At 32.3% G+C, this 12,925-nt stretch overlaps 1 protein-coding gene across 2 annotated transcripts; it reads left to right on the forward strand.

Annotated features, from left to right (window-relative positions):
• The first annotated feature begins 5,605 nt into the window (after positions 1 to 5,605).
• LOC114261802 (serine/arginine-rich splicing factor RSZ22A) lies at positions 5,606 to 12,871 on the forward strand. Of its 2 annotated transcripts, none has more exons than XM_028202117.2 (6): positions 5,606 to 5,839; positions 6,874 to 6,974; positions 10,444 to 10,532; positions 11,223 to 11,460; positions 11,661 to 11,777; positions 12,580 to 12,871. In XM_028202117.2, the coding sequence occupies exons 2-6, from the start codon at positions 6,886 to 6,888 to the stop codon at positions 12,614 to 12,616; spliced, it is 570 nt and encodes a 189-aa protein (XP_028057918.1). In that variant the 5' UTR covers positions 5,606 to 5,839; positions 6,874 to 6,885; the 3' UTR covers positions 12,617 to 12,871. The 2 variants fall into 2 exon arrangements, with proteins under 2 accessions (XP_028057918.1, XP_028057919.1); XM_028202118.2 differs by having other exon boundaries at positions 5,723 to 5,839; positions 6,880 to 6,974.
• The last annotated feature ends 54 nt before the right edge of the window (positions 12,872 to 12,925 follow it).

Genomic DNA, 12,925 nt, shown 5'->3' on the forward strand with positions numbered 1-12,925 from the left:
AGATTTCCCCTTCCCAGTATTTGACTATAAATGATGTTAACTTTTCTAAGTAAATGACAATAATACCCTTATAATAGAGAATGATTAAATATGTATTATGCCCACATTATTTTTTACACTTACCTGTCCCGAGGTTTTGCATAAAAGTTACCAAAGTCCCATACACTTGTAAACAAATACACATTAATAAATTCACATAACACTTCTTTTACAATGCACAAACAACTTAAAATTGATCATTTTAATTAATGCATTTATCGTTTGAAATATATATATATATTTTTTTTAAATATTATAGCCGAATCATTTATAAAATTGAAGCTTAAATAAATTGGTATGACAATTCTAAATGCTATTCATTTATATTATAGAAAATAGAATCTTCAGTTTGATTGTAAACTTTGTTACTAAATAAGTGATTGTGATTTTTAATATTTTTCTATTTTGAAATTAAAAATATATAGCAATTAAGCTAAGGGCTCTAACCACATGTACAGTTAGACAACTTGGTTTAAATAATTGTATTGAATTCAAATGTAACCGTAAAAGTTATTAAAATTTAAAAAATAACCTTTTTAAAGGTTCATAGTTGTTTGACTAAACTACTCAATTCATATTTTAGTCTAATATATTTTCAAGTATTTCCTCTCAAAATATTAACACTTCCAAATTTTAACAAAATCACTTTTTAAGTCATTTAAAATATACATATATTTTATTATACATAAAATAATCAAAATTTCTATGACTAAAACTTTTATTTTGTGTAATAAGTTTAGAAAGAGGAGTCATTTAAAATAGGGGTTTTTTTTTTAGGGTCCTTGGTATTAAGATTTTATAGCATAAAGGACATCTAATATTTTCATAATGTCTGAGGTCTCTCAAATTGATCCAGAGAAATTTCATCCAGAGAATTTCTCTGAACTTCCCAGAGAAATTCTATCTAGAGAAACTCTTTGCAACCCAGAGAAATTCTCTATTTTTCTTCAGAGAAATTTTGATAACTGAGAAAGAATTGAGAAATTTTGATAACTGAGAAATTCTATTAGGTTGGGCAGATCATGCAGTTAACTTCTAGAAAGAACTGACAGCATTCATATGCTGAAGATACAAGGCAACCAATAGACCTTGCCAGGTTTCTCCAGGTACACCAGCCACTTAAAAGTCAAGAAGCTTCTTCTGTTTTTTGCACTAAGAAGTTAGCACATAACATAATGTCATTGGATTATCTTTTTCTTTTTCTTTTTTTTAGATAACTGAGAAAGAATTGATCTTAGGCAGGAGCACTCCAAGTGTGCAAACTCGGGATAACATAGTCTTATTCGGTTATCTAATACATAATTATTGGGTGGATGGACTTGTTGAACTGATTAGTTAGACAAAAAATTGTACAGTTTGGACTCTCTCTTCCTTGTCCTTTTACTGGTACAAAAGAAAGAAAGAATCGAAAGGATTGAAATTTCAATTCCTAATTTCATTCATACGATTGAATTTTGGATTTGTCGAAGAAAAGAAACAGGGGACGGAAAAAGATTTTTAAATTTTTTTGGTTGGGTAACGTTATGAAAATGATTGAAAATATAATGTTAGGTCTTGTAAAGCATCGTGAATTTGTAAGTCTAGTTTGTTGTTACAGTGTGCTGCTACTCTTTTGTAAGCTAATAAAATGTTAGTTATGCTACTAGCACATTAAAAATGAGGAATGAATTCAGAAGAGAAAAGAGAATTGCAATTTTCTTTGGTTTGATCAATTTTCTCTGGTTGAGTCTTACCTGATCCAGAGAAAATTCAAAAGCACTCCAGAGAAATTCAAATTTTCTCTCCTTTGTTCTTACCTGATCCAAAGAAACTCAAAAATTTTCTACTTTGTTCTTACCTGATCTAGAGAAAATTTAAACCACTCCAGAGAAATTCTTTCATCATCATCATCATCTTTCTACATCAAATAAGCAGTTGTAGCAGCACCATGAAAGCCATAAAAGCAACATAAATGAGAGAGAGTGAGAGAAGAGCAGCGAGAGAGAGAAAAATTTTCTGTAGTGGTTTAAATTTTCTCTGGATCATGTAAGAACAAAACAAAGAAATTTTGAATTTCTTTGGAGTATTTTGAATTTTCTCTGGATTAGGTAAGAACAAAGCAGAGAAATTTTGAATTTCTCTGGATCAAATAAGAACAAAGTAGAGAAATTTTGAATTTATCTGAATCGGGTAAGACTCAACTAGAGAAAATTGAGAAAAAATTCAAAATTCAAAGAACGGAGCGAGAGAAGTAGCTCTGGGGATGATTTGGGTTTTTGGGTGGGCAAGCACTGGGCCTATGATAATGAGACAGAGGAGTTTCAACAATGGAAGAACAACACTTTGAATGTTTTTCCCTCCCGATTTTAAGTCTGCTGCATGAGTTTGATCAAAGAGGAATCCCATTATCTAATTGTTTTGCAAGATTAAAAAAAACAAACACAAAGAAGCTTCCAAGCAATTTCACAGACCTTCTATGCAACAAAAATTAGATTACAACATGGGTTTCATAGATTTTCAACTTTCCAACATGGGTTTCATGGATTATCATAATATCATAAACAAAAACAACATAATCAATCAAACACAAGGAAAATTCTCCAAAATTTCACAAACCCAAATAGAATCCAAGAAATCCCCAGAATTGGGATTCAAATACCCAATATAGAAATCACCAAAACGATGGGTTTTTTCACAAAATTTCACGTATATGAATTGAAAGTAAAAATCAATTATAGGTGACTCAGATTCTTAGAATTTCCAATTCCAAAGTGAGACAAGAACAGAGTGATCTCGTCTTTGAAATCGACGAGAGAGAGAGTGAGAGAAGAGCAGCGGAGAGAGAGATAGAAAGCGTGAGATATATCAAATTTCTCCGTGATAGATGGGTGTTGGGTTTAGGGATCTTAGACATCAAAAAATAATATTGTAGATCTCTTCCATTACTAAAAATGGGAGCAGGACCTTAGACTAATTTTCCCTTTAAAATATACATATATTTTATTATAAATAAAATAATCAAAATTTCTATGACTAAAACTTTTATTTTGTGTAATAAGTTTAGAAAGAGGTATCTTGACATGATCATCAAGTAATTCTCTCTCTCTCTCTCTCTCTCTCTAGGCCCTATTTGGAAATTGAATATTTTCATTCATTTTTTGACTTTTTACAAAAAGGTATGCATAAAAGTAAAGAAAATGATGTGGTAATTTATAGTGACTTTTTAATTTTTTGGCTAAAAATTACACTCCCCAAATGGGCCCTAAATATATGAAGTAGATGTTTAACGAATTTGATTTAGAGATCAATGTAAACCTAAGTATGAAAACTTGCTTTCTTTCTTTTTGGAAAGGCGAAGTTTGAGATTGAAGTCTTATTAAAATTTTGTCAAATATGTTATTATTAAAATGTGACAATGTGACATTATTTTAATATGTGCATTATTGTCCTTTTACGTTTTCAAATGTGGGTATGCTTCATTTGTGAGATTATAATGTGAAATAAGACTTATGGATTCATAAGAATATTTATGGGACTAAATGGTTCATAAGTCAGGGACATAAGACTTATTGGTAAATGCCCCAAAACTTGATTTATTTATAAATTTATAAGAAATTAATTTGTCTATGGAGATAATATATAGGGAATGCCTTTGCAATCATGTAAAACCTCAAGGGGGGCCAAGGTAATTTACCGCTTAACTTATGCATTGCTACAAATGGATGGTCAAGGGCATTTTTGATAGTTTTATAATTAAGATAGCTGACATCATCTTATTTCGTTAGGTATTTTATCAGATATGCAACGGAGGGAAAATTTTGACAATAGTTTTAGAAGTAATGGGAGATTAGTGTAATTATTGAAACTACATGAAAGGCCCCTGTAACTATGCAAAATATCAGGAGAGGTAAGTGTTATTTACCCCAAAAAAAATCTAGCATAAACCCTAATTCTATCCCCTCACCTCTCTATCCCATTGCAAAAAAATTGGTCAATTTCACTATTACCATTAATGGTGATTGATGGACTCTAAAGTGAGAACGAGTGTATGAAATGTAAAAAGATAGGACAATTTGGTCATTTCACTAGTTACGTTAATAACATTAAGGAGTATGTGATAGTTTGATAGTTAAAGGGTTTAATTGTACATTTTTATAGTTTATGGTGTAGAGTGATACTTCATAATAGTTCATAAGGGTAAAGTTAAAGTTTATGATATATAGACACTATAACAAGTAAGAGTTTTTTTAGGGACTGTACTTTTTTTATCTTCAAAAGTGAAATTTGTGTTGCAAAAAATATTTGGGAACCTATTTCTGTTGTCACAAAGATAGCCTTGCTTACAATTTTCATTAGACAACAATGACTTAAAAATTTATAAAAAAAAATAATTATCTAAAAGTTAGGGGAATGATGTTTTTACTTATACTATTAGGAGTGTCCATGGGCTTGATGACACACCTAACCCAACTTAATATTTCAGAGCTTGGGAAGATATTTAGTTCACAGGGCTTGGTTGGACTAAAATTTTCAGTCTATTTTATTTTAGGTCTGGACTTGAAATAAAGAGTCTCAGTCCAGACCGGCCCGGTCATTTATAAAATATTAATTTTAGATTTTATAATATTTAATTACAAAATAAATTAGAAAAATAATAAAAGATTAAAAAAAAATACATATATATATATATATTCTTTATAGAGCTTAAATTAAAACATTCCTTAAAAAATCATATTTATTTTATAATTGAATTTTATTAATATTCTAAATTTAAATATTTATTAAAAGAGTCTAAATATGTTTTGGTGTTGGTCAGAATATGTTTGGATGGTGTTCATGGTAGCCAATTTAGTACATTTGCTTCTATGATTGTGGCTGTGTTTTGCTCTACTTTGATTTTTAAATCTCTTTGTTTGTTCGTTTATGTTTGTTTTGTTTTGTCTTGGCTGAATGCTAGTGTATGATTGGACGAACATGTTCACTGCCAACCTAATTGGGTTCGGACATTCACTATGTTGCTTTTTTGCTTTAGTTTTTTATTTGTTGATAAATTATATTTATTATATCCATGCACGTGTTCATCAATAAAGTTTTTTTTTAATTAATAAAAAAAATTAAATAATTTAATAGTCCTTCGTAATTGATAAAAAAAATTAAATAATTTAATAGCCCTTCGTAATGAAAAATAAAATAAAATAAAAAACTTATATATATTAATTTAAATAGCCAAGTTTAAAATTTAGACATTTTTATAACATCAAACATGAAATGGTTAAGGCTTGGTTTGGCAAGAATGTTTGGGTGGGTTAGGGGTTAAAATAGTCACAAAAAATAAAATAGGTTATTTTAGTAATAAAAAACAAAACATCAAATCCAATCCATAATCATTACAATCCTCTCTCACAAAAAAAGTTAAAAAAGTCAAAAAATTCTTCCCAAATCAGGCTAAAATAGCCCAGGCTAAAATAATCAAAAAATTAAAAGCCAACCCACTTCTCAAACGGAGGCTAAATTAGGCCTAATTTCAGGCTGCACCGGGACTTAGAAAGATGGGTATAGTCTTTGTAATGTTGGGCTGACCCACTCCGATCTTTGTCGACTACTACAGGCTCAATGTTGGGCGAATTTTTAATTTTACAACTTTACAGGCCCTTGATGGTAATTTTCCAACGCCTATAAATAGCCAAGCCCTAATGCCCCTACTGCCCTAATTACCCATTCGCCTTTTCCAGACAGCGCTCTTTTCTCTCTCGAGCAAAACAGCATAGAAACGGCGAAAAAGAGGAATTAGGGTTTTCTTGATTTACCTCTAGGGTTTCAGGTTTCTCCCCTCAACTCTCTCTCTGTTGCTCGTTTTTGTTTTTTTGTTTCTCTATCTTCTGTGTGGTGAGATGTTCTGTATTGTTTCTTTTAGATTTTAAACGCTACAAGATTTGTCCTTTTTAGGAATTCATATCTAGATCCTGGTCAAACATAGCGGAATCACATATTTTTCATGTATTTTGTTTTGGTTTCGTATGTTTCGAGTTTTTACTTCCTTAGGGCATGGACATTGCCAATTTATTACGCGATTAGTCTCTTGTACTATGTATTTGATTTTCACATTACGGTCGCTCTGATTTTAATTATACTTTGTGCTCTCATGATTACATATTAGCTCAATTTTGTCGATTGTCACGATTAGTCGTGTTTTCTTTGGCCTAAAATATTCTATGTTATCAAATTACAATTTACAAATAAAATCTTGTTTGAAATTTTTTTTATTGTTTAACGCACAAACCCGAAAGATCTGTCTTTTCTAGTTGCTTTGTAGGCACAAAATCTGTTAAAAAACTGTTTTTTGGTAGTTTGCCTAAGGTATCATAAAGCAATCTTTGTGTCATTTATGTCTTGAAGAGCAATATATGCACACATATGCACTTTATATTTGTTTATTTGCATTGTGGAAATTTTGACCGAGCTTGCTAGCTTATGGGTAACATTTGAAATTATTCTTTGTGGTATTTGGGTCTCACAACTAAAATCTTGTTTGGAAAAATTATTTTTTAAGGCACAAACCCAAAAAAACCTTTCTTTTCTAGCTGGTTTTTAGGAACAAAATCTGCTAAAAAACTGTTTTTTGGTAGTTTGCCAAAGCTAGTGTAAAGCTCTAATTTTTGTGTCACGTATGTCTTGATGAAGTGAAATATATGCACATTTATACACTTTATATTTGTTTATTTGCATTGTGGAAATTTTGACCATGCTTGCTAGCTTATGGGTAACATTTGAAATTATTCTTTGTGGTATTTGGGTCTCCTTTTCCCCCGGTGTCTTTTCTTCCTTGTGTAAACTGTTTTGAGTGTGTGTTTTAAGGTACAGTAGAAGATGTCTCGTGTGTATGTTGGAAATTTGGATCCACGGGTCACTGAGCGAGAACTTGAGGATGAGTTTCGTGCATTTGGAGTTATACGAAGGTAAAACAATTTTGAGTTACTGTATTCCCTTTAACTTATCATTCGGTTGGCCTTATAGTGAATGATTAAATGTTAGTCTATACAATTCTGCTTCAGCGTGTTGTTTTTTCAATCATAATCAATCATCTGTGTATTTTTTATTTATAATTATCTTGCAATAATAGAAAATGCGCTTTACAAAGTTAAAATATTATGAAGTTGACACTAATATCTTAGTATATTTAATATTTATATAAAAACTTCAAACACAATGTTTTACCTTTAAAATCTCTCTCTTGCTTTTTTAATCCTGGATTTTTCTCTGTTAGCATATATACACACACACATTCGTGCACATCTATATCTATATATCTATAATGCAAACACTTGCGCTGGTATAATTGTCACAAGTTTTTTAATTCCTAAACTACCCTTCTTCCATGACTACCCAATTCAAATACACACCCATGGGCCCTTTGTAATTGCAAATTTGTAACTGCAAAGTTCAAGCACACCCACATTGGTGTGCACACCATCTAGTATCTATTTATGAACACACAAAAACATAATATTCAAGTTTCTATAAATACGGGTGATGTGATGTTGACCCAGATCATAAGGTTCAATATTTTTATTTGAAATACATAACTATATACGTGTATATAATTATCTAAAAATTATTTGACATTTTTCTTTGGTTACCACTGAAGAATGTCTTTGAGGAAAATTTTCATCTATTACAAAATGAGTTCAATAAAGTAAACGGGTTGGTCGGGTTGATTTGTCCACCCCGTACCCAAATTAACACAACCCGCTTAAACTAGTTTATGGGGGTTTGGATAAAGTTATTTTAATACATAACGTGTTTTGACTTGCTTGAACCCTTCTAAACCTGCTTATTTGCTAAGAATTTCATGTATTTGTTATATTTTAGACATGTAACAATGTTTTACAACTTGTCAGGTGCTTATCGTCACTAGTTAGGTGGTGGTTGATAAACTAAACGCTGAGTAGAGAAAAATTCATTTTATCCCCATGTGGTTTTGAACTAAATTGTAATCATTAACTCCGTTAATTACAATTGTGAAATGATTGTAATACTCTCAAGTCCTATGCCTTTTTTTGTTATTTTTTTTATTTTATCTTTCCTCTCCCTCATACACATAAGTTATAATTCTTTTTTTTTTTTGATAAATAACATGAATTATTATTCTTAACAATAATTCAATTAAATTAAACAAAAATTCTTAATTATTTTTTGTAATTTTAACTTTTTAACCTAATTCTAATTTAATTATACTTTAGATCACAGCTAATCTTAAATCTTTAATTATTTATTGTAATTCGTAACATCTCAATTTAATTCTAATTTAAGCCTCGTTTGGGAACATGTTTTTTTAGTAATTTTTTGATTTTTTGACTAAAATATGATGTAAAATAATTAATATGTTTGGGATGATTTTTTGAATTTTTACGAAAAGATGTGTAAAAAGTAGAGAGAAAAGGGGATCTTTGACTTTTTGGTATAGGTGGTTAGCTTTTAGGCTAAAAAGTGTTGTTGCCAAACGAGACCGTAATTATATTTGAGATTAGTTCTTTATTAATTATTTATTTTATATTTTAATTTAGTTCTTTATTAATTATTTATTGGGCGTCGGGGAACTCTTTGTTTAAAGGATTTCCACTCTTTTTGTTAGCTAGAGATTGGTTAGCGGTGTGTGCTTTGTAAGCTTTTGATTGTTTTTAGTCGGTTAGGAGCTTTTTCTTACTGTCTTCTCACTGTTTTGTATTCAGAGGATGCCTCATCCTCTTTTCTCCTTTTTCAGTTTTATTAATAAAGTTTTTGTTGTTGATAAAAAAAAAAATATGTACAAGATGAAATTTGAAAATTATTAATTTTGAATTTCTCTTCCAATTCTTAAATTGTGGTGGTGGAGGCGGCTGCAACAGTGGTGCCAATGGCAATAGTGGTGGAGATGGATGGATATTGGTTGTGGTTATGCTGTAGGTAGAGGCGTGGCGGCGGCGGCTTGTGGAGAGGTGGTTGTAATGGTAGCAACAATCAAGGTGGTGGTGGTAAATGTGCCAACGATGACAATGGTGGTGGTAGTGGTAGTGGTAGTGGTAGTGGAGGTGTTGTAGTTGTGGTGGCGTGATGGTAGTGGTGGCGGTTGCGATGGCGGGGCCGGTGGTGGGAATGCAGTAGTTGTGGTGAAGTCATAACGGTGAACATCAATGCTTATGCATAAGCAATTTTAAATGCAATCAACCTTAAGTGTAAAATCCCGCTACTTCAAACATTCTCAACTTTTAGCCTACATTCTAGCAGTTGCTTGAATTTGTAAGTGATACGAATTGTGGTTATCAAACAAACTTCGTTTATTTTCACTCAATACATTCTGTTTTAAATGTTGAAATGGATTAGTCTTTTCAACTCGTTAATGAAATTGAAGATTTCATTAAAAATATATTTGAATTGACAAATTACTGCTTAATTTAATTTTCAACTTCAAATCTTATGTTCATATTCAGCAAACAAATTCAGTGCCAAATTTTTAATATTATCAAACCTCCATTATGGTTGAAAGAATACAAAAACTTCTAAGAATTTGGTGTAACTTCCAAGAATATGAATTGGCATGTTTAACTACCAGGATGATCAAGCCAATATGTCTTGCTGTCAGTTCTTGTTCAAGAGAATGTTTTGTTTCATTTTCAGAAGCTGTATTCTGAAAAATATTAAGAGTAATTTGTTGAAAATAAACCACCAAAAGATGTCTTTGAATTTATACAAAACAATTTTTTGTACAAAAAAGAAAATAATATGAAAATAATAGAGGCATTGAATTTTCATTATTTTTTCACCAAATTAATTTTTAGTGTTTTCCAAGAAGTAAATTTTGAAAACAAAACCAGAGGGTTCTCAACTAAGAAGCATGGACACGGACACGTGACACGACACGAGTACGACCCGGACACGCTGACACGTTAATTTTCAAAAAATGTAGGACACAACACGTGAGGGACACGCATGAAATATGTAATTTTATATATATATTATATGTTATATATATGAATATATCATTAAAAAGATAATAAAAAATACAATATGATACTAATTCTTATAAATTTATATAGTTTTTGTTTTATTATTGTATCTTAAGTTGTTTTGTTCAAACTTATAATTAATTTCACATATGTCTAATCGTTGGACACTTGTATTTAAGCGATGGACACGTATGTCCTTCAAGTGTCCAAAGAGTATCAAAGTCTTTAAAAAAATTTAAAAAATAGGACACGTTTTGAAGAGTGTCGGACACGTGTCCTGAGAGTGTCCAAAGAGTATCGGTGTCCGACACGGATACGACACGAATACGTCACCTTCTTAGAAGTGTCCGTGCTTCTTAGGTTCTCAACAACACTTCTGATGAGAAGACATTGATGAATTGGCTTATAACTTTGGTGTTTTTTTTGAATATTTTACATGCAGTGTTTGGGTAGCTAGAAGGCCACCAGGTTATGCTTTTATCGACTTTGACGATCGTAGGGATGCGACGGATGCAATTCGTGAACTGGATGGTATGTATTATGAGAGGTGTTCATTTCACTTTTTAAAGGAGAAGTAATGTCTATGAAGTTTCAATTTTATATGCATTTCTTCATGACATTTTTGACCAACAGGAAGTCATCTTCTTACATCTTCCTTTGCCATCCTTTCCTTAAGATGATCATCAGAAAGTTTTGCCTGTTTTTCTAGTCTTTTTAAAGATCTTTCTTCTTCGTCATTAAAAATTGTCCATTTTCAATAATGAGAGAGAGGTGCTTAGATGTTCTAATAGGATTCCTTGCCGTAAATTTTTTTGGTTTCTTCAATTCACTTAATAAAGTGGTTACATTTCATGGTAGTGCTATTGACTATGTTACACTATGTTACGTTTTTGTCCATTTCATGTCTTGCATTTTTTTGTAAATTGTTGTGTTGGCGCGTGCCTGTATCGTGTACATGTATACTCTTCTTAGTTGCCTAGGCTCCTTATTTTTCACTCATTTAAGTAGTCAATTTGTAAAATTCCCATTTTGTTTAAGAAACCGCTTCCATATTTGTAGCCAAGTTACAAATTTACCTTTTTCCTTCTGTTTAATTTTCAAATTTAACAATCATTTGCTTCTATGTTTTCTCCCCTCTTCAAAAGGCATGGTTTAGTTAGTTTTTTTTATGTTTGTTTCCAAAATTTCTTTGTAAGTAGTTGCATATCATTCATGCAACAGGTAAGAATGGCTGGAGAGTTGAGCTGTCTCACAACTCTAGAGGTGGAGGTGGAGGCGGAGGTGGAGGTGGTGGCGGTCGTGGAGGGGGTCGGGGTCGCTCTGGTGGTTCTGACTTGAAGTGCTATGAGTGTGGTGAGCCCGGTCATTTTGCCCGTGAATGCCGCATGCGTGGGGCTTCTGGAAGACGACGTAGTCGCAGCCCCCAAAGGTATCGCAGGAGCCCAAGTTATGGACGTAGGTGAGGTCATTGAACAATAAATTTTCAGTTTATTTGATTTTTTTTCCCCCAATTTTTTTAATTTACTTTGGTTTGGCTGTATTGGTATCTGAGTGATACATCTGTGTTGGACTCGGTGATCTGACAGATGTGCAGATTAGTTTTTAACTTGATTGGAACTGATGTACTTATTCTTTTACTGCTTTGGTACATCGGACCAGGAGTTACAGTCCACATGGGCGATCTCCTAGACGTCGCAGTTTGTCACCTCGTGGACGCAGCTATAGCAGGTCACCACCACCATATCGTGGACGTGAGGAGTTGCCATCTGCCAACGGGTGAAGTTCCTTTACCTTGAGTTTTTTCTTAAATTGAGTATAAAATGTTTTGAAATTGGAGTTTGCATGACTTGTGTTGGGATGAATTCAGATAACAATAATCTTTGTGTCATACATCAACCTTTTTCCCCGATGATGGTGGAAACTCAGTTGTTTATCACGTGAAACATTTTGGTATAGTTATTGCTGTATGAAATGTTTTCCTCCTTCCAATCTATAATATTTTCTGCTACACCATTGATTTAAACTATTGCATAAATAATATCACATAATGTTCCCAAAGTTCAAATAATGTGAGGAGGTTGTCAAAATTCCAAGTTTTCCAAAAAGCTTTATTCATTTGGTGTACAACGGTTGACAGTTAACGGTTGACAGTTACACCCACCGTTTGGTTGCTGGATGGGTGTAAGTTCAGGTTTTCTTCCTTAACTATGTGTTGCATGCAGAAAAATTGATCTTACTAATCCCGAACCTTAATATTTTACATCTCTCAATGTGATTCTGCAAACTGTACTCTCTCTTCCCTCCCCTTCTAAGCCTCCACACACCCTCGGAAAAGAGTTTATGCTTGTGCCTGCATCCAAGCATTCTAATTTGGCATGACAGTCGACACTACACCCTCTGTTGGGTTGCTTGAATGGTTTGCAACAGACACATGGGTAGGTAGATACTGTAGACCACATAGCTTGCTGTATTGGCCTCCCAAGGATAAATGATTGTGTCTTGTTCACATCTTTTTACTCTCTTAAGAAAGATATACTGGCATGATCAATATCATTCATTGAACTTCAATTTAATGCAGAAATGGTCTTAGGGATCGCCGCCGAAGCAGGAGCTAAATTGCAGACTGGGAATTTCACTTTATTGAGGGCTTTCAGATGATTGTGTGTGTTTACTACTATGCTTGGACTTTGTTTAAGTGGGGTGACGCCCTCAGATTCGACTCATGGATTTGGTTAAGTTTCTTTCTTACTTTTATTATTAAGTTTGTTAATTTTCTTTTCCTTCTGCCTATGCACCATAGTTGTTCTTTTGTAGGCAATGGATCTTAAGGTAGCTACTATAAATTTATAAAAGATAAAAAATTGAAAGAACTCTGCTAAAATGTTTATGCTTTTTTGTTTTTGTGTCGAGGTGTCTTCCTGGTT

The sequence above is a fragment of the Camellia sinensis genome, chromosome 10 (assembly GCF_055761805.1).
Source record: "Camellia sinensis isolate YWXY chromosome 10, ASM5576180v1, whole genome shotgun sequence".
Classification (NCBI taxonomy): Eukaryota; Viridiplantae; Streptophyta; class Magnoliopsida; order Ericales; family Theaceae; genus Camellia; species Camellia sinensis.

Bases quoted from the DNA above. Each gene is read 5' to 3' on its own strand.
- LOC114261802 (XM_028202117.2), top strand. From the start codon at position 6,886: ATGTCTCGTGTGTATGTTGGAAATTTGGATCCACGGGTCACTGAGCGA. The intron at 6,975-10,443 runs GTAAAACAATTT...TTTTACATGCAG, and splicing joins GCATTTGGAGTTATACGAAG to TGTTTGGGTAGCTAGAAGGC. The intron at 11,778-12,579 runs GTGAAGTTCCTT...AATTTAATGCAG, and splicing joins GAGTTGCCATCTGCCAACGG to AAATGGTCTTAGGGATCGCC.